Raw genomic sequence first — 19,545 nt, 5'->3', positions numbered from 1 at the left:
CATCTTAATTTCCAGGAGCTAAACTGCACAAATCATAAGCCCAAAAAAAAGTGGTTAAAAAATGTGACTTATTTTTTACATTGATTTTACATATTATCTTTTGGACTTTCACAATATGCATGACTACTATTACAATAACAATTCTTGGAGATAGTTTGAGTACAACAGTAGTGAGTATGTGAATTTATGTGTACCTTGATTATTCTATCAAACACCTATTACTAATTTCTGTCAAAACATATATAAGATTATTCTATCCACAAAATCTTATACAAATAAAAATCAAAATAAATCATTTAACATATTTATTTCAACTTGAATTTCAACTCTAGACTTCTAGGGTTTCAGCACATCATTGGCCAAAATCGTCATTAAAAAGGGTACCCTATATTTGTGCCACATTTAACCTATACCCTATTTTAAAAAATTATTTGATTTGGTAGTCAGCTGACAAAAAATTCGTAATAATATGACAATTATACCCCTACAAAAGATATAAAATCTGCATCACGTATTAATCGCGTGATCTGCAACCTCATTCGTGAAAAATTTCACATTGAAGCTAAAACTTCATGCTAATGCATGCTGAAATTATTTATCCTGCAGTCTACAGTTTTGTCATGAGTTTTATTCGGAACTTAAGTCTAAACATGTTGAAATTTTTTAGTTCATTTGTTAAAATTTCAGACTAAACATGCTTAAGTTTTTGTCCCGCAGTATGTATTTTTCTAATGAGTTTTTGCTAATGCATGCTGAAGTTATTTAGCTCATTTGCTAAAACTTCATACCAAAACATGCTGAAGTTTTATCCTGCCGTCTACAGTTTTGTCAAGAATTTTATCCGAAATTTCAGTCTAAACAAGCTGAAGTTTTTTAGTTCATTTGCTAAAACTTCAGACTAAATTACACCTACTTAAGTTTTTGTCCTGCAATATGTATTTTTCTAATGAGTTTTTGCTAATGCAAGGTGAATCATTTGCTAAAACATCATACCAAAACATGCTGAAGTTTTGTCATGAGTTTTATCCGAAACTTCAGTCTAAACAAGCTAAAGTTTTTTAGTTCATCTGCTAAATCTTCACACTAAACATGCTTTAATTTTTGTCTTGCAGTATGTAATTTTCTAATGAGTTTTTGCTAATGCATGCTGAAGTATTTAGTTCATTTGCTAAAATTTCATACCAAAATATGAAAAAATTTTGTCCTGCAGTCTATAGTTTTGTCAATAATAGTCTTTTATTAAAGAAGGGCAAAATCGTCTTTTTAAAACGCTTTTAACAAAATAATGGGTACGGATGCAAATAAAAAAAAGAAAACGGGTACAAGTTAAAAATGGGCAACCAAATAGGGTGCCCATGTAATTTTTACATTAAAAAGAGAGGGTGAATAAATAAACTATTCTCTCTGTCTCAATTTATGTGATATATATTTTCAGTCCGTCAAAAAAGAATGATGGATTTATTATTTTAGCTTTACTAACATAATTATTAGCCATATAAATGTATATAACTTACTTTAGACCATAAGTTACAAAATAATTTTTTTCTTTAGTAAATTTCGTGTTCAATCAAATTATGTATAGGATGAAGAGAGTATAATCTACACCAATAGGACTAAACATGATAATATGAGAAAATAGGAGGACATTATCATAAAGATAAAAGAATCTCATTTTATATTCCCTCAGTCAGCAACCACTGAAGGGAAAGTGAATCAGAACTCAGAAGAGTTGGCACAAAACAAGTAAAACTTTGCATTTAATTTTCACAACCTCCAAGTCCAACCTACCACTCCCCCCATATCACCACCACCATCCTCTTACCCATTTCCCCAAGCATTCTCCTTCTTCTTTCTCAGCACTCAACTCAAACCCTAGAAAATTCCACTATAAGATACTAATAAATACCCTCAAAATTATACTTATATATCAGCTTTCTTGATATTTCTCTATATGGGTTCATCTAAAAAGAAACCTTGGTAAATCCAGCACAAAAAGGGAAAAAAAACAAAGTTACAGCTTCTCTTGCTCAAATTAAGCCAAGTTCAAGAATGAGTACTTTATCAACTTTCAGGTACATTATAGTGTTCTTTTACTTGTGTTTTTACTTCAGAATCAGCCTATCTGAGGAACAAAAGTACTTGTCATTTGATTTTGAGAATTTTGGTAAAGATTCAAACTTTGGGTCAGAACTTGCACTTTATGGTGATGCTAAGGTTGTTAATGGTGGTATACAAATGAGTGGTTCAATGGGTTTTAGTTCTGGAAGAATCTTGAACAAAAAATCCATTAAGCTAGTGGAGAAAAATCCAAGAAAAATGATGTCTTTTTCAATGCATTTTGTGTTTTCCTTATCAAGAGAAAATGGGGACGGCTTTGTTTTTGTAATGGTACCAATTGGATATCCATTTAATATGTTTGATGGTGGCTCATTTGGGCTATTGGGTGTTAGAAAAATGAAGTTTCTTGCTGTGGAATTTGATACATTCTTGGATAAGAAATATGGTGATTTGAATGGAAATCATGTTGGTGTTGATTTAAGGAGCTTTGTATCTGTCAAAGTGAGCAATGTTAGCTCTGTTAAGTTGGAGCTGAATAGTGGTGAAAAGTTACAATCTTGGATTGATTATGAAGCCAGTTCAAAGAGATTAGAAGTGAGGTTAAACAAAGTCGGTGACATTAGGCCACTTAATCCATTGGTTTCTTGCCCTATTGACTTGTCAAGAATTTGGAAAGAGGAAGAATTGTTTGTGGGGTTGAGTTCTTCAAGTGGAAATTCCACTCAAAAATGCAATATCTACTCATTGGGATTTAAGACGATGACTGCACCAAAATGGATGCATTCTGAGCCATTGGATCCACAAGCATTTGAAGGTGAAAAAAAAGAGTTGAAAGTACATAGCAAAAGTGATTGTGCTTTGAGAATTCTTGGTGCTTTGCTTTTTGGTACTGGATGTGGAGCATTAGGGGCATTCATTGTGGTAATTGTTTGGACTATTTTAGGGAGTAGGAGGCCAGTGGCACCAGAAGATCCAGCAGTGGAACAACATAATGATAGTAAGGAATTTGATGAGTACAAAAAGTTCAAAGTAGTTGTAGATAAAGCCATCAAAGATGGTAAGAGTAAGAATTTAGGTACTTGACTTATTTGGGAGTTTAATTTGGTTGGTTAAATTGTCTGTAATTAAGCTTTGTGCTCTTGTTCTTGTTTTGTTATGTAGCTGTAGTTTAATGATCAACTATCCAAGTGTAATTCTGCTAACTATTGCTCAATGGTATGGTCATTAATATACAGCTTCAGATTGGTAGACAGAAGTGTTAGTAGTTCATAAATGTTTCAAGGTTTTTATTGATTTTTGTGTCATCTAGTTTCTCTCTTTGAGACTGTTATGTGAAATGGCTATATCAGGATCTTTTAACTCTTTTTATTTGTCATTCTTCAATAGCACTCCCACCGTAGCAATTCCCTCTTTTCACACACAATTATTTACACAATCAAGTCATTTGAAAGATTACTTCGGGTAATTTCCTATAATGAATTTTAGTTGGAGAGTGAAAACAAATAATTTAGTAATTTGTTATAACCAGTATTATCTCCGTTAAGTTTACGTGAACCTTTTTCCTTTTTGGTCCGTTCCAAAAAGAATGATCCCTTTCTAAATTTAGAAATAATTTTGCTTAAACTTACAATTTTACCCTTTGGACAAGAGTGAGTTGCTTTAGTGGTGAGCACCCTCCACTTCCAACCAAGAGGTTGTGAGTTCGAGTCACCCCAAAAGCAAGGTGAGAGTTCTTGGAGGGAGGAAGCCGAGGGTCTATCGGAAACAGCTTCTACCCCAGGGTAGGGGTAAGGTCTGCGTACACACTATTCTCCCCAGACCTCACTAGTGAGATTATATTGGGTTGTTGTTGTTACAATGCTACGCTTAATTAAAAGCTTTTATAACCACGCAAATACTCTGAGCCCCTTTTTGAATTGTTTAGGACCATAAATTTCAAAAGTCTTTATTTTTTTTTAAATTCCGTGTCCAGTCAAACAGATTCATATAAATTGGAGGAACGGAGGGAGTAATATTATACTGATTCTTTACTGTATCATTGTGTATAACTTAATATCTATCTTGTTAATGCGGTAGAACTTCATAGAATAGCTAATATCCTTGCCAATATAAATTGCTCTATTACTGTTACAGTCATCAAATGCCGCTTTTAAAAACCTAATGCAGAGAAAGTACATGGAAAAGAGACTAGCATCTTATGAATATATGCTAAGTATGCAGGAAAGTTCTTGAAAGACAACTATAAGTGAAAGTGGTTTTTTTTTTATGTATGATTATATTTGGAAAAAAAAAAAGAAAAAAAATAACCAGATTTACCACTGGTAATTGAAAAACTCACATTTTCAAAAGTAATTAAAATTTAGTCATTTTTTCTTTAAAAGATAAAATCTGAATAAAAATATCCTTAAAAATTCGAAAAAATTCCAGCATAATATACTGGAGTTCGAATTTTTTCCGTATAAGATTCCAACATAATGTGCTGGAATTTCATAATATGTTGGAGTTCCAACATAATATGCTAGAAGTTTATACGCATGAACTTCATAATCATGCTGGAACGTTTGTGTTTCAGCTGGGATATTTTCGTTCAGATTTTATCTCCGCATAAAATAGTGACTATATTTCAATGACTTTGCAAACGCTGTCTATTTTTTGATTACCAGTCCGAAAACTAGCTAGCCCATGCTATTTTCACATATATTTGGGTCTGCACTTCTTGGTGTTCTTGAAATTAAATAGGGAAAGTTTAATAATAAGCCGGTCGGTTAGTTCTTCGATTAAATATTCATTGTAGGTTGAATTAACTTATGCAAAAGGCCAAATACATCGATTGACCTTGTAGTTGTTTGCACTTTTCGCTTAGACATTTTATTTTAACTCTGTTCCATTTGAATATTTTAAGACACAAAATTCGTAATCACCCAAACACAAAATGTGCGTGTAATTCACACACCACAATAACGAATAAGACGAGGACATGTGGATTTAACTTAATCAAATTAATTTTTTTTTAAAACGAGTCGTCTTCCCCAACGATTCCTCCTCGCCGGAAAAATCAATTTCCGGCCATCGCTTTTCCACTCTTTCTTCTTCTCCTCCGGAAATTTACTTTTTTTCATCTTTTCCTTCGTTCTTCCTTTTTAAGTTAAAACTACTGAGAGTTTTGGAACCAAAATGACTGGAGAAAAGATTTCTGGCGAAGAAAATCAGCTATTTGTGCAAATCAGTTGTTGTAAGAGCAGAGCAGAAGCAGAAAAAGAAAGTGCATAATAGCCCCTTTTTACAGAGATAAAGGAGTGCTGCTCAGATGGTTCAATATTTTCCTTTTATTGTTCTTCTTTTCTCAAAGCATTGTTGGTTTTAATATTGGAGAAATCATGGACATGGCAGAGAGGAGCGATCATCCTTTATTGAAAATTCTTGAGGCTCAGATATGGGTAAAATGGGGAAAAGAGAAGACGATAATGCCATGGCCGATGCCGCCAATACATAAGAGGAACCAAAAATACATTCTTCTTAAAGACCAATCAATCAAAAACAACCTTTGAGCATTCAAAAATTTTCTTGTTAATTTGCTGCAATTGGAACAAATTTCTGGGTGTTAGTTTATTTATCTAGTTCACCAAACAAGTTAAGCACATACTCGACATTGCCTCGCCGGAATAGATTGGTGCCGACAAAATTCACCTGCGACCCATTTGGTCTCACTGCAAAGCTTTCAGATCTGAAGGGTTTTTGAAAGATCTAAAATTTAAAAGAAATTTTCACCGAAATTTTTTTTTGCCAAAAATATTCATTTTTCTGCCAGAAGTATGAAAGGTTTGTTTTTCAGATTATTTTCACGCGCTTGAAAAATGTGAGACACATTTACTTTGCCATATCAGTATATTGTGTCTGAATGACCCAGTAAAAATGTTTAAATGGAATATACTTAAGATGAAATGTCTAAATAAAAAGTGTGAACAATTTTAAAGGGTTTGTTAAAAAGTTGCATGGGCTTATTTTCCAAGGAGAAAGAGCTATGTAGAAAGCTACTAATCAAATCAATGTGGGGATGAAATTATGTTAAAGTCTGTTGATGTAAAAAAATAACTAAAGAAAGAATTATGATTTAAAAATTTCCTTTATTACGTCTGTTTTCTTCAACTTCTGATATTTGTTTATTTTTTTTTCTATTTTCTTACCTGGTACTCGCATTTAGGTCCGAAAAATCCGATTCGCGCCGCGGGGAAGCTCCTACCAAGATTTTCATTCATTTCTAGGATCAAAATTCGAGACCTCTAGTTAAGGGTAGAGGAATCCTATTTATCCCATCACAATTTTTGTTGGTAATATTTCTTTAATTAGACAATAACAAAAGCCTAGTGCATATAATTGTATCTTCTAAAACAAGTGGTCATTTTGCCTTCCCTTGCTCAGTTTGAGAAGGAAATGAGGGGAAAAAAGAAAATAAAAGAGGGGAAATCATTTCCCTCCTGCATTGACAAATTTATTTTCCTGCAAACAAATGAATAAAGTTTTTTCTTTCACTTTTCCACTTCTATCTTGCGCAGAAAATCATAAATTAGACTAGCATGGGCCGAGGAAAGAGAGAAGGGGAATCAAGCACATTTAACGAGTCATTTGAGGAAAGTTAGAGGATTCTAAAGAATAATTAACAACTTCAATTTGAAAAATAAAATAAAATTAGCAGTTAGATGTTTGCCATGTGGGCTTATCACTATTTGGTATGTGTTATGAATCCGTCTTAGTATATCTTTATATCAACTTCCTTTCAACACTAAGACTTTTCTAAATTTCTAAATATATACATGAAGGTAGTCTCTATATGGTCAAGAAAATAAATAGAGGAAAGGACACATTAGAGAGGTATTCGAGATAAGTACAGTACTTGAAAAGAATTTGAACGCTTTCTATAACTTATCTTTCACAAACATTACTAATTTATGTCGAACCAAATATCGGTGCGCCAAAACCTATCATTGACAATATTTTTAGTTTTATGAGAAACTCTACCTGCAATTGATATTTAATCATTTCTCTCACGGCCCTTCGCCTTTTCATCATTTTGCATACGCATGAAATTCATAATAGACATCAACACTTATAAATATGATTTCATTTATTATTTTCTTCAACTAAGAGAGATAAATAGTTCTCTTCATTTAAACATAAGAGGCCATAAAATGCTAGAGTAGAACAGAAGAACAAAATCTTTTAACTGTAGAAGTACAACCGAGATAAAAGAATAAAAGATAACGCTAAAACGCGTCAGAGAATAAAAGAACGAATTAAATTCATTTGAAAACATTATCTTACTGGATTAATTGAAAATATGTACGTGATATAAAGTGGTTAGCTTAGTTGAGCCTAACTTATCAACAATAGATTGATGACGTTTAGCCACTATTTAGAGTTTTATTTACTCTTAAGCCACTGTTTAAAATATATTTAATATTCAGCCAGTAGTTTAATAAATTTTTATCCGAACGTACGAAAATACCCCTATGCTAGACTTATAATAAGTCAAGCTTCACTCCATAAACCTTCGTTCGTCAACTTACGCTCAGTTCGTCAACCTGCTTTCTTCTCCTATTTCAAACTGGAGAGTTCAACTTTCTCCTCCTATTTCACCATAAAATCATAGAAGATTATCCATAAATACAGTAAGTCCTAATCAAATTTTTAGCTTTTAATTAATTGTGTGTACAAACTTTCAGATATCTCTATATGCTTTTGTATGTTTGGGTGGATTTTCCCAAAACATTATGTTTTCATTTTTTTGTAATAATATGTATTCGAAATTTATTTTTGGTATTAGTATCTGTTAATTTGACGATAGAACTTAAAAACTTCATTATGTAATATTAATTTCAGAGTGTGTCCTGAATTAGCACCTTCAATTGATAAAGTTTAGGAGTGTTGTATAAATATTAAGTTCAAAGTGTGTCCTGAATTAACAGCTTCTATTGATAAATTTTAGGACATGGTGTCCTTAACTTCATGAGTGTTGTGTAAATATTAAGGACAAAATGTCCTGAATTTGCACATTCTATTGATAAACTTTAGAATATCATGTCCTTAACTTCATTTGTGCTATGTAAATATTAAGGATAAAGTATCATGAATCTGCACCTTCTATTGATAAACTTTAGGACATCTTGTCCTTAACTTCATGTGTGCAGTATAAATATTAAGGACAAAGTGTCCTGAATTTCCTCTTTACTTGACTTGCAGGATGGATATAATATGTACAATTGTTGCTTTCAATGGAAAATGGACCCCACACTATAATTATCTGGATCATCAAACAAAGCTTGTTCTTATACCCGAGGCAATTCACAAAATACTCTCAAAATCGCCTAAGACCAAGTGAGAAATGAGGGAAATAAAGCTAAGTACCGTAATAAAAATCTCTTGCATCAGTCGAAGATGTCGCATTTGCGACATCTTGTTCGCAAATGCGAAGGTTGCAAATGCAACAAAACTATCACAAATGCGAAGGTTGGCCATCTCTGCCATGGTCGCAAATGCGACCAAAAACTTCGCAAATTCGAAGAGGGACAGTTCGCAAAAGCGGCAGAATCTTCGCAATTGCAAAATCCTCAATGCCTTCCCAATTTCGCAAATGCGAATGGTTCCTCGCAAATGTGAGCTCACAAATACGAGCTCACAAATACGAACAAAACTTCGCATTTGCGAGACCTGCAGCACCATCCCGAAAAACGAGAAAAATTGAAGTCCTTCCACCCCTCCGAACGCGTCTGAAACTTACCCGAGCCCTTGGGGCTCCACACCAAACATCCACACAAGTTTAAAAATATCATACGAACTTGCTCGCGTGATCGAAATACTAAAATAACAACTAGAATCACGAATCAGACTCCAAAACACATGGATTAAATTATGAAACTCAAAAACTTCTAAAAAGTCTACTCTAAACCAAACTTAAAGAACTTGGAAAACCTTCAATGCGCCAACTTTTAATATTAAGCGCTGAAACGCTCCCAGGTCATCCGAAAGCCGATCCAAACACACACCCAAGTCCAAAAATCATCATACGAACCTATTGGGACCGTTAAATCTCAGTTCTGAGGTCGTTTACTCAAAATTTTGACTCTAAGTCAAACTTAACCATTATAGGCTACTGTTAAGGAACTAAGTGTTCCGATTTCAACCCGAACCCTTCCAAACTATAACTAACCATCCCCACAAGTCATAAAACAGTAGCATCTTATACGGGGAGTTTTAATTAGGGGAACAAGGATCTAGAAAGCAAAACGACTGGTCGGGTCGTTACATTCTCCTCCTTTTAAACAAACGTTCATTCTCGAACGGGTCTAAAATCATACATGGAGTGCTGAATAAGTGTGGATATCTGTGCCTCATGTCCTCCCCGGCCTCCCAAATCTCTTTCTCGACTGGTTGACCTCTCCACTGGACCTTCACCGTAGCAATCTTCTTGGACCTCAACTGGCGAACCTGCCTGTCAATAATAGCAACTGGCCCCTCTTCATAACCCAAACTATCATCTAGCTGAACCGTGCTGTAATATTGCACGTGCGACATGTCGGCATGATACCTCCGGAGCATAGACACATGGAATACTGGATGAACTCCCGATAGACTGGGAGGCAAAGCAAGCTCATAAGTAACATCCCCAACTCGCCGCAACACCTCAAATGGGCCAATAAACCTTGAGCTCAACTTGCCCTTCTTCCCGAACCTCATGATCCCCTTCATTAGTGAAACTTTCAAGAGAACCTTCTCACCCACCATAAATGATAGATCACACACCTTTTGATCCATGTAACTCTTCTGTCTGGACTATGCTGTGCGAAGTCACTCCTGAATCAACTTTACCTTTTCCCAGGTATCCCTCACCAAATCAGTACCATATAACTTAGCCTCGCCGGTCTCAAACCATCCGATGGGCGAACGACATTGCCAACCATATAAAGCCTCAAATGGAGCCATCTCGATGCTGGACTAATAATAGCTATTGTAAGCAAACTTGTCCAAGGGCAAGAATCTATCCCACTGACCTTCGAAGTCAATGACACATGCTCTGAGCATATCTTCCAGAATCTGAACTGTCCGCTCTGACTGCCCATCGGTCTGCGGATGAAATGCTGTGCTGAGCTCTACCCGGGTACCCAACTCACTCTGTACTGCCCTCCAGAAATGTGAAGTAAACTGAGGGCCTCTATCTGATATGATGGAAACGGGCATACCATGCAACCAAACAATCTCCTGAATGTAAATCTAGGCCAATCGCTCTGAAGAGTAAGTAGTCACCACCGGAATAAAATGTGCCGACTTGGTCAACCTGTCAACAATGACCCAAAAGGCATCAGACTTCCTCAACGTCCGCGGCAACCTAACAATGAAGTCCATAGTGATGCGCTCCCACTTCCATTCTGGTATAACCATCTGCTGAAGGAGGCCACCTGGCCTCTGGTGCTCATACTTGACCTACTGGCAGTTTAGACATCTCACCACATACTCAACTATGTCCTTCTTCAACCGCTGCTACCAATAATGTTGCCTCAGGTTGCGATACATCTTCGTAGCCCCCGGATGAATAGAATACTGAGAACTGTGCGTCTCCTCTAGAATCTTCTCTCTCAAGCCATCAACATTAGGAACACATAAATGACCTTGGATCCGCATAACACCATTCTCACCGATAGTAACCTCCTTGGCACCACCTTGTAATACCGTCTCTCTGAGAACCAACAAGTGCAGATCATCGTACTGACGAGCCTTGATCCGCTCAAGTAATGAATACCAAGCCACTACGCACGCAAGAACTCGACTGGGCTCAGAAATATCCAACCTCACAAGTTTGTTAGCTAAGGACTGAATGTCCAAAGCCAATGGCCTTTCATCTGCTAAAATAAATGCCAAACTACCCATACTCTCAGCCTTTCTTCTTAAGCCATCTATAACCACATTTGCCTTGCCCGGATGATAGAAGATGGTAATATCATAATCCTTTAGTAACTCAAGCCAGCTGTGCTGCCTCAAATTAAGATCCCTCTATTTGAACAAATACTGCAAGCTGCGATGATCGGTGTAAACCTCACAAGACACTCCATAAAGATAATGCCTCCATATCTTGAGAGCATGAACTATCGCAGCCAACTCCAAATAATGTACAGGGTAATTCTTCTCGTGGGGCTTCAACTGACATGAAGCATATACAATAACTCTCCCCTCATGCATCAATACACAACCCAGGCCAACGCGTGAAGTGTCGCAATGCATAATATACATCCCCGAACCAAAAGGCAACACTAATACCAGTGATGTAGTCAAAGTTGTCTTGAGCTTCTGAAAGCTTGCCTCGCAATCATCGAACCATCGTAACGGAGCGCCCTTCTAGGTCAATCTAGTCATAGGTGCTACAATAGATGAGAAACCCTCTACAAACTGGTGATAATAACCTCCTAACCCTAGGAAAACTTGATCTCGGTCGTTGTGGTAGGACGAGGCCAACTCTAGACTGCCTCGATCTTCCTGTGATCTACGTTAATACCCTTGCCTGATACAACATTCCCCAAGAATGCCACAGAACCTAACCAGAACTCACACTTGGAGAACTTAGCATATAGCTTCCATCCCCGCAAGGTATGAAGCATAACTCTCAAATGCTGCTCGTGCTCCCTCATACTATGTGAGTAGATCAATATGTCGTCAATGAAGGCTATGACAAAATAATCAAGATACGGCCTGAACACTTGGTTCATCAAATCCATAAACACTGCCTGGGCATTAGTCAAGCCGAATGACATGACCAATAACTCATAGTGACCATATCTAGTCCAGAAGGTTGTCTTCGGAACATCCGAAGCACGAATCTTCAGCTGATGATACCCATATCTCAAGTCGATCTTAGAGAACACCCTGGCACCCTGTAACTGGTAAAAAAAATCATCAATACGCGGCAACGAGTACTATTTCTTAATGGTAACTTTGTTCAACTAACGGTAATCAATGCACATCCGCATAGTCCCATCCTTCTTCTTCACAAACAACACTGGTGCAACCCAAAGCGACACACTCGGTCAGACGAACCCCTTTGCTAGCAACTCCTCAAGCTGTTTCTTGAATTCTTTCAACTTCTTTGGAGCCATGCAGTACGGTGGAATAGAGATAGGCTGGGTACCTAGAGCCAAATCATTATAGAAATCGATATCACGATCTGGTTGCATGCTTGGTGGATCAAAAGGAAACACATCGGAGAACTCCCACACCACGGGCACTGAATCAATCGTCGGAGTCTCTGCAGCAGTATCCCGAACATAAGCTAGATAAGCCAAACAACCCTTCTCGACTAGATGCACTAACAAATGAACCTTTCCACTCCAGCCTATGCAACTCTGGTATCACCAAGGCAACAATCTTAGTATGGAAATCAAGGACGACATGATATGGAGACAACCAGTCCATGCCCAGGATGACCTCAAAGTCAGTCATGTCGAGCAACCAAAGATCCGCTCTAGTCTCATAACTGCAGAAAGTAATGATATAGGACTGAAAAATCTGATCCTCAACAACAGAATTTCTTACTGGCGTGGATACATATAAAGGAGTACCCAAGGAGTCGCGAAGAACACCCAAAAAATGAGCAAACAGAGATGAAACATATGAGTACGTAGTCGCTGGATCAAATATTACCGTAGCATCCCTACCGTAGACAGAAATAATACTTGTGATCACGGCATATGTGGCTACTGCATCTGGTCTGGATGGAAAGGCATAGTACCTAGATGGAGCACCACCTCACTTGCCTCCGCCTCTAGGATGGCCCCTACCCACCTGCCTTCTGCCTCTGGGTTGCCGGACGGTTGGTGCGGCAGCTGGTGCGGTAATCATGGACTAATAGTCTTGCTGCTCAACCTTGCCCTGAAGTTTGGGACAAAACCTCTTCACGTGGCCAAGATCCCCGCACTCAAAACAACCTTTCGGAACAGTGGATTGCTGACCTGAAGTCTGACCCTGATGGCCTGAATACCCACTGGAGGAACACTGAATAATTGGCGGGCGGTAAGTACTCTCTGGAATGGCACTTAAATAGGGTCGTGCTGGAGCACCCCGAGCAGGCGGTGGTGCTGACTGTATGGGCCTGCTGGGCTGACCCCTCATGAACTGACATCTGCCCCTAGGTGGGGTGCCGCTGAATCCTCCAAACTGCCGGGGCCGCTTGCCCCTCGGTGTAAACTTTCCACTGCGGTTGCAAATACGCTCGATCCTCCGAGCTATATCCACAACCTGAAGAAAGGAAGTCCCCATCTCTGCCTCACGGGTCATAAGTGCATAAATCTCAGGGTGCAGACCTGCAATGAACCTCCTCACCCTTTCTGCATCTATGGGGAGTATAATAGCTGCATGGTGAGACAAGTCAGTGAATCTTGCCTCATAGGCAGTGACAAACATGTGGCCCTGACGGAGTCGCTCAAACTGACCCCGAAGCTCCTCTCTCTCAGAAAGGTGGTATATACTTCTCCAAGAACATATGTGTGAACTGATCCCAAGTCAAGGGAGGTGAACCTGCTGGCCTGCTAAGAAGATAAGCCTACCACCATCTACAGGCCTTGCCCTCAAACTGAAAAGATTTGAAGTCCACCCCATTAGAATCTAATATCCCAATGTTCCGGAGCCTATCCTTGCACCGGTCAATGAAATCCTGGGGGTTCTATGACCGCTCACCCCCAAAGGTAGGGGGCAAAGACTAGTCTATCTGTCCAGCCACTTCTACTGATCATCGGTCATGACTGGTACAGCCTCTAGCATAACAGGCTGGGCTCCGCCCGTAGGTAGTGTACCTGGGGTCTAATAAACGGCTACGGCGTGCCCTGGAGCCTGAGCGGTAGGGGTCTGTGTTCCCCCTCTCGCCTGAGATATAGCAGGGCCCACTGGAAATAAATCAGCCTACATCATAGAGTCCATGAACCGTAGCATAATGCCCAAGACCTCCCGGAATCCCGATGCAGTCATGAAATCTACTGGGGCTGGCACAGCTACAAGCGCCTCATCTTGCTTCTCAACAACGGGATCCTCCACTGGATCCACAGGTGGCAAACCAGGAGCAACCCTAGGGTGCCCTCGTTCTTTGACTGGAGCTGGAGCCCTCCCCCGGCCTCTGCCTCGGCCTCTAGTAACGTGGGGAGTAGCACCTCGACCGCCTGATATATCCGCCGCACGCGTTCTCACCATCTGTGAGAGATCAATAGAAAGATACTTAGTATAATATCAACTGAGTGATAGGATATGAAGAAACAGAAGTTTCCTAACACCCTATAGCCTCTCGAAGATAAGCACGGACGTCTCTGCACTGATCCGCAAGACTCTACTAGGCCTGCTCATGACTAGTGAGACCTATATGAACCTAAAGGTTATAAAACAGTAGAAGTGCATATGGGGAGTATTAATTAGGGGAATGGGGATCTATAAATCAAAATGACCACTCGGGTCTCATTACACCAGAAACCAACAAGTTTTTCCGACACGGAAATAGGCATAACTCTCTCATACGAACTCGGAATTTGACGATTCTTATTGCTATTGTTCCATAATTATTATACGGATCTAATGATTCAATCCAATCACAAATCAAAGGTCGTTTAATCAATAGAGTACCCTTTATTTGTAAAGAAACGAAGTTGAAACATCAAATAAGAGTGCGACAAAACTCAAACACATCCGAAACACACCCGAGGCTCCCGGGACCCCATAAAATCACACCAACTAGTACCAAAATAAAACACGAGCCTACTCAAGGCCTCGAATCATGCAAACAACCTCAAAATCATGAATCGAAATCAATTCAAGCCTAATGAACTAATGGACCTTTAAACTTCTAAAACTCATGCCGAACCATACCAAATGAACCTGCAATGACCTCAAAATTTGCATGCAAGTCCCTAATAACACAACAAATCTATACTGACTCCCAGAATCATAATCCGGATTCGATATCAACAAAGTTAACTTTAGGTCAAACCTATTAACCTTCTAAACCTTTAATCTTTCAACTATTGCCAAAAAGCATCAAATCAACATACGGACCTCCAAGTCCATAATCGGACATACGCCTAAGTCCAAAATCATTATTCGGAGCTAACAAAATTGTCAAAACTCCGACTCGAGGTCGTTTAGTCAAAAGTCAAACCTTGATAAACTCTTCCAACTTAAAGCTTCCGAATTGAGAATTATTCTTCCAAACCAACTCTGATCTTCCCAAAAATCTAATCCGACTCCACATGCAAGTCATAATATATGAAGTGAGGCTATTCAAGGTCTCGAACCGCTGAACAATATGCTAAAGCTAAAAATGATCGATCAGGTCGTTACAAGTTAGTCCTGAACTTAAAGTTAGAAGCTAAAAAATTTCGGACACTTAGTCCTGAACTTAGATTTAGAAGGTTTGAAACTCTAAAATTCAGGACACTTAGTCCTAAATTTAAAATTAGAAGCTCAGAAATTCAGGATAATTAGTCCTTAATTTCTAAATAGAAGTAGAAAGTTCAAGACACAATGTAAGCAATTTAGAAATAGTAAATACATTTAGGGACTTATATTTTTTTGTGACCTTTCCTTTCCTCCTTGCCCAACCACCCAATGAATTTCTTCAATAATTTTTTATCATCTTTGGCTTAATGAAAAATATATTTACGACTATATTTTAATTTTATCCAGCCCGTGTACTCAGTAGTGTTCTCATTGTGCGCCATCAATGTTCTTTTTCTTTTTTACTTGTACAAAAATGGAGATTGCAATTGCCAACTAAGCTTCTAATTCTTTTTCCCTTTACCAAGATCTTCTTCAATATTTCCTTCAATATCCATAGACAAACCTTCACCAATTCTTCCTTGTGTAGTCGGAGGAGTAGGAGTAAGAATAGCAAATGATAGACCATCAAAACTAGTACTATCTCTCTTCCTTTTTCTAGTATAATGGTTAATGACTGCATTTTTGTTTTGCATTGTAAGCAAAACTACATATACATTAGTTTTGCTGCAAGACCTCAATTCCAGAATATATTGTCCTATGAAGAATTTAAAAGTAAGAACATATTTTTTGAAATATCCTGAAAATTAGAAGTATGAATCTAAAATGCAGGACACAATTTTCTGAAATGTCCTTAAGTTCTAGAATCTGACTTCAAGAAAAGAACTTAATACTTGTGTTGTCCACCCTGTCTTTTTCTATTTCTTTAAGAGATAATGGTGCTGAGATATTGCTTATGCCAGTTCCATCTGTTGTATTTTCTTTATCTTGAAGTTGTGCTCCATGTTCTTTGCTTGCAACTTCACAAGATTCTGCAACATTTATAAGAGCAAACACAATTAGTACTTGTTATAATTTTTGATTAAAACTAACATGTATAAGATCAATAAAACTCCATCTAACCTTTTGCAACTGTCCATATCAAGCTAGTTTAATCATTACAAACATCATTATTTTGACTAACATCATTTTGACTTCCAAAATCGACTCTAAGAGAGAGAGGTGTAGATTTATCATATGTTCCTTCTATACTTTTGCAAACAATCTCACTTATGCTTGTTCCTTGGGTATTTTCTATGTCCTGAGATTTCCCTCCATTTTTCTCTTCTGAAATTTCCTCATCATGATGTTTCACTCCATCTTCCTTTATTTTATTTTGCTATGCAAGCAAATTACATATACATTAGTTTGGTTGCAAGACCTCAATTCCAAGGCACATTGTCCTATGAAGAAACTGTAACAACTTGACTTGTCGTTTTAAGAATTAACGCCCAGTTCAGTGACTTAAGGTCGCGAGTAGCTTCGCAATATATATTATGACCCGCGGGTGTGTTTGAGTTTGATTTACTGAAGATTCAGAATTAAATTAAAAGAACAATCCTTTTTTAGAAGCTTAAATGGAAAGAGTTGACTGGAGAGTTGACTTTTGAGCAAACGACTCCGGAATAGAATTTTGATGATGTCAATAGCTCCGTATGGTGATTATGGACGTAGGAGCATATCCGAAAAATTATTTGGAGGTATGTAGAGAAATTTGGCTTGAACTGGTGAAAGTTGATTTTTTGGGAAGTTTGACTGGGGGGTTGACTTTTTGATATCGCGGTCGGAATTCGATTCTGGAAATTTGAATAGCTTCGTTATATCATTTATGACTTGTGTGCAAAATTTAAAGTCATTCTGGATTGATTTGATAGGTCCCGACGTTGTTTATGGAAACTTGAAATTTCAAAATTCATTAAACTTGAATTGGGGTATGATTCATGGTTTTAATGTTGTTTGATGTTATTCGCGGTTTCGACTAAGTCCATAATATGTTTTGAGACTTGTTGGTGTGTTCGGACGGGGTCCCGAGTGGCTCGGGTGAGTTTCGGGGTGGTTTCGAACCATTTCTAGGCCATTTATAGCTTCTGGTTTTTGGCTACAGCAGTGTACTATGCGATCACGTGGAATTGGCCACGATCGCGAAGCACAAAATGGGGGAAAATGGCCAGTGAAGCGCGATCGCGGAGGGCCTTTCGCGATCGCGTAGAGGACATTTTCTTCTGCACTGACCCGAATTTGAAAGCTTATATCTCTCAATCTATAAGGAATTTAGAGATAATCCAAAAATAAAAGTTGTAGCCCTTTGTGTTAAGTTTTTAAAAAATTAAACCAACTGTTATTTGGAGTTGTGTACCAAAGGTTATGATTGATATGCTATAGGCTGTCCGGGAAGCGTTTGGAAATCGCGAAGAAGAAATTTGTGTTGCACATGACTGACTTTGGAAGCTTATATATTCATATATAGAAGTAACTGAGAGATGACCAAAACATGAAAGTTGTAGCACTTGGTGTTTAGTTTTCAGAAAGTTAAACCATTCATTGTTTGGAGTTCTGTACGAAAAGCTATGACCATTATACTAGAGGTTGTCCGTAAGAAGTTGGACAAGGATGTTGGGGAATTTGTTCTTCGCGATCGCGGGAGAATGGCCGCGATCGCATAGAGTAAAAAAGGGCTGGAAAAATTTTATTCTATGCGATCGCATAGAGGAAATGATTGAGCAGCAGATTTAAGTTCTGAAAATAGGACTTCCATCTTTGACGATTTAGAGCTCGGGGAGGCGATTTTCGGGAGATTTTCAAGAAAAATATCGAGATAAGAGTTCTTAACTCAATTTTGATTAAATTACCCGAATCTATTGTTGTTTTTATCATTAAATTAGTATTTTGGGTTGAAAATGATAGAAATTTTATAGACTTTAAATTGAAGATTTGGAGGTCGGTTCGTTATCGAAATTTGATAAAATTAGTATGGTTGAACTCGTATCGGAATGGGTATTCGGATTTCGTAAAAATTTCATCGGGTTCCGATAAGTGGGCCCCGCGTTGACTTTTGTTGACTTTTTAGAATAATTTTTTAAGTCGACGTTTTATTATCCGGAATTATTTCTGATGAATGTTATGAAGTTATACAATTGATTTGGATAGATTTGAGCGGTCCGGAGGTCAATTCAAGCAAGAAGACGATTTTGGAATATCGGCATAAGTTCAAAAAGGTAAGTGTCTTGCTTAACCTCGAGTGGGGGAATTACCCCTTAGGCATCGAGTCTTATGTGCCATTTGTGAAATGTGAAAATCCGTGTACGCGAGGTGACGTGTACGTACTCGCGCTTGTATGTGCAAAATATATTAAGTTCAAATCTTAGGCATATTGTGTCTTAAATTGGATATTTGTTGGCAGTTATTTGATCATCTGTTGCCATGCCTCAATTCGTATTTATTGAACTTATTTTCTTTTATATGACGATTTGATGTGAATGTTACCTGTATATTTATGTGAATTCCGTGAGTTTGATGGTTTGATATTCTTGGAATTTAATTTCATTATGAATTTTTTCTATGCAAATAATTAATTAAGCAAATTTAAGAAGACATATTTATATAATTATCTAAATTTTGATTAATGAAGGCTTTGCTTTATGCTGAATAATTTCTATCTCTGTTGATTATTTTTGTGGTGTTATATACATTGTGTGGAGCCTTCGGCTATTTGTTGTGAAATTAATTGATTTGGTTGTATCTTTAGAATTTGGTTGTGGCCATTAGGCAAATTGTGATATAAATTGATTTTGTTATGTTGCCGTGATAATTTTTCATATAAATTGTTGTATTGTGTGAGTTGTTATTTTGATGATATAAGGGTGACATTCCACTGTTGATATTATGTGGGTATAAGGGTGACATTTCACTGTTGTTGTGTTTGTTGGAATATTGTCTGGGCGGAGCGATAAGGGTGGCTATAGGAGAGATAAGGGTGGCAATAGGAGCGATAAGGGTGGCTATTGATATTGTCAGGGCGGAGGGATAATGGTTGCTATTATAGGAGTTATAAGGGTGGCTATAGGAGAGATAAGGGTGGCTATTGTCAGGGACGATATGTGATGATGTGGAGTGGTTGCATTTGTGATGTTATATGATGTTGTGATTTTTCTT

At 37.7% G+C, this 19,545-nt stretch overlaps 2 protein-coding genes across 2 annotated transcripts; one reads left to right on the top strand and one right to left on the bottom strand.

Moving 5' to 3' along the window:
* The first annotated feature begins 1,694 nt into the window (after nt 1-1,694).
* On the top strand, nt 1,695-3,313 carry LOC104113167 (lectin-like protein At3g16530). Its single transcript, XM_009623271.4, has one exon. It carries the CDS (start codon nt 2,050-2,052, stop codon nt 3,139-3,141), a length of 1,092 nt encoding a protein of 363 aa, XP_009621566.1. The 5' UTR covers nt 1,695-2,049; the 3' UTR covers nt 3,142-3,313.
* Nucleotides 3,314-10,590: 7,277 nt separating this feature from the next.
* LOC138896146 (uncharacterized) lies at nt 10,591-10,977 on the bottom strand. The gene has a single exon (XM_070180930.1). The coding sequence runs from the start codon at nt 10,975-10,977 to the stop codon at nt 10,591-10,593; it is 387 nt and encodes a 128-aa protein (XP_070037031.1).
* Nucleotides 10,978-19,545: the final 8,568 nt, after the last annotated feature.

This window comes from Nicotiana tomentosiformis, chromosome 7, assembly GCF_000390325.3.
Source record: "Nicotiana tomentosiformis chromosome 7, ASM39032v3, whole genome shotgun sequence".
NCBI lineage: Eukaryota > Viridiplantae > Streptophyta > Magnoliopsida > Solanales > Solanaceae > Nicotiana > Nicotiana tomentosiformis.
The sequence above is the reverse complement of the archived record's forward strand: the minus strand, read 5'-3'. Positions and strand labels throughout refer to the sequence as shown.

Excerpts from the sequence above, each read along its gene's own strand:
- LOC104113167 (XM_009623271.4), top strand. The coding sequence starts at position 2,050 with ATGAGTACTTTATCAACTTTCAGGTACATTATAGTGTTCTTTTACTTG.
- LOC138896146 (XM_070180930.1), bottom strand. The coding sequence starts at position 10,977 with ATGGGTAGTTTGGCATTTATTTTAGCAGATGAAAGGCCATTGGCTTTG.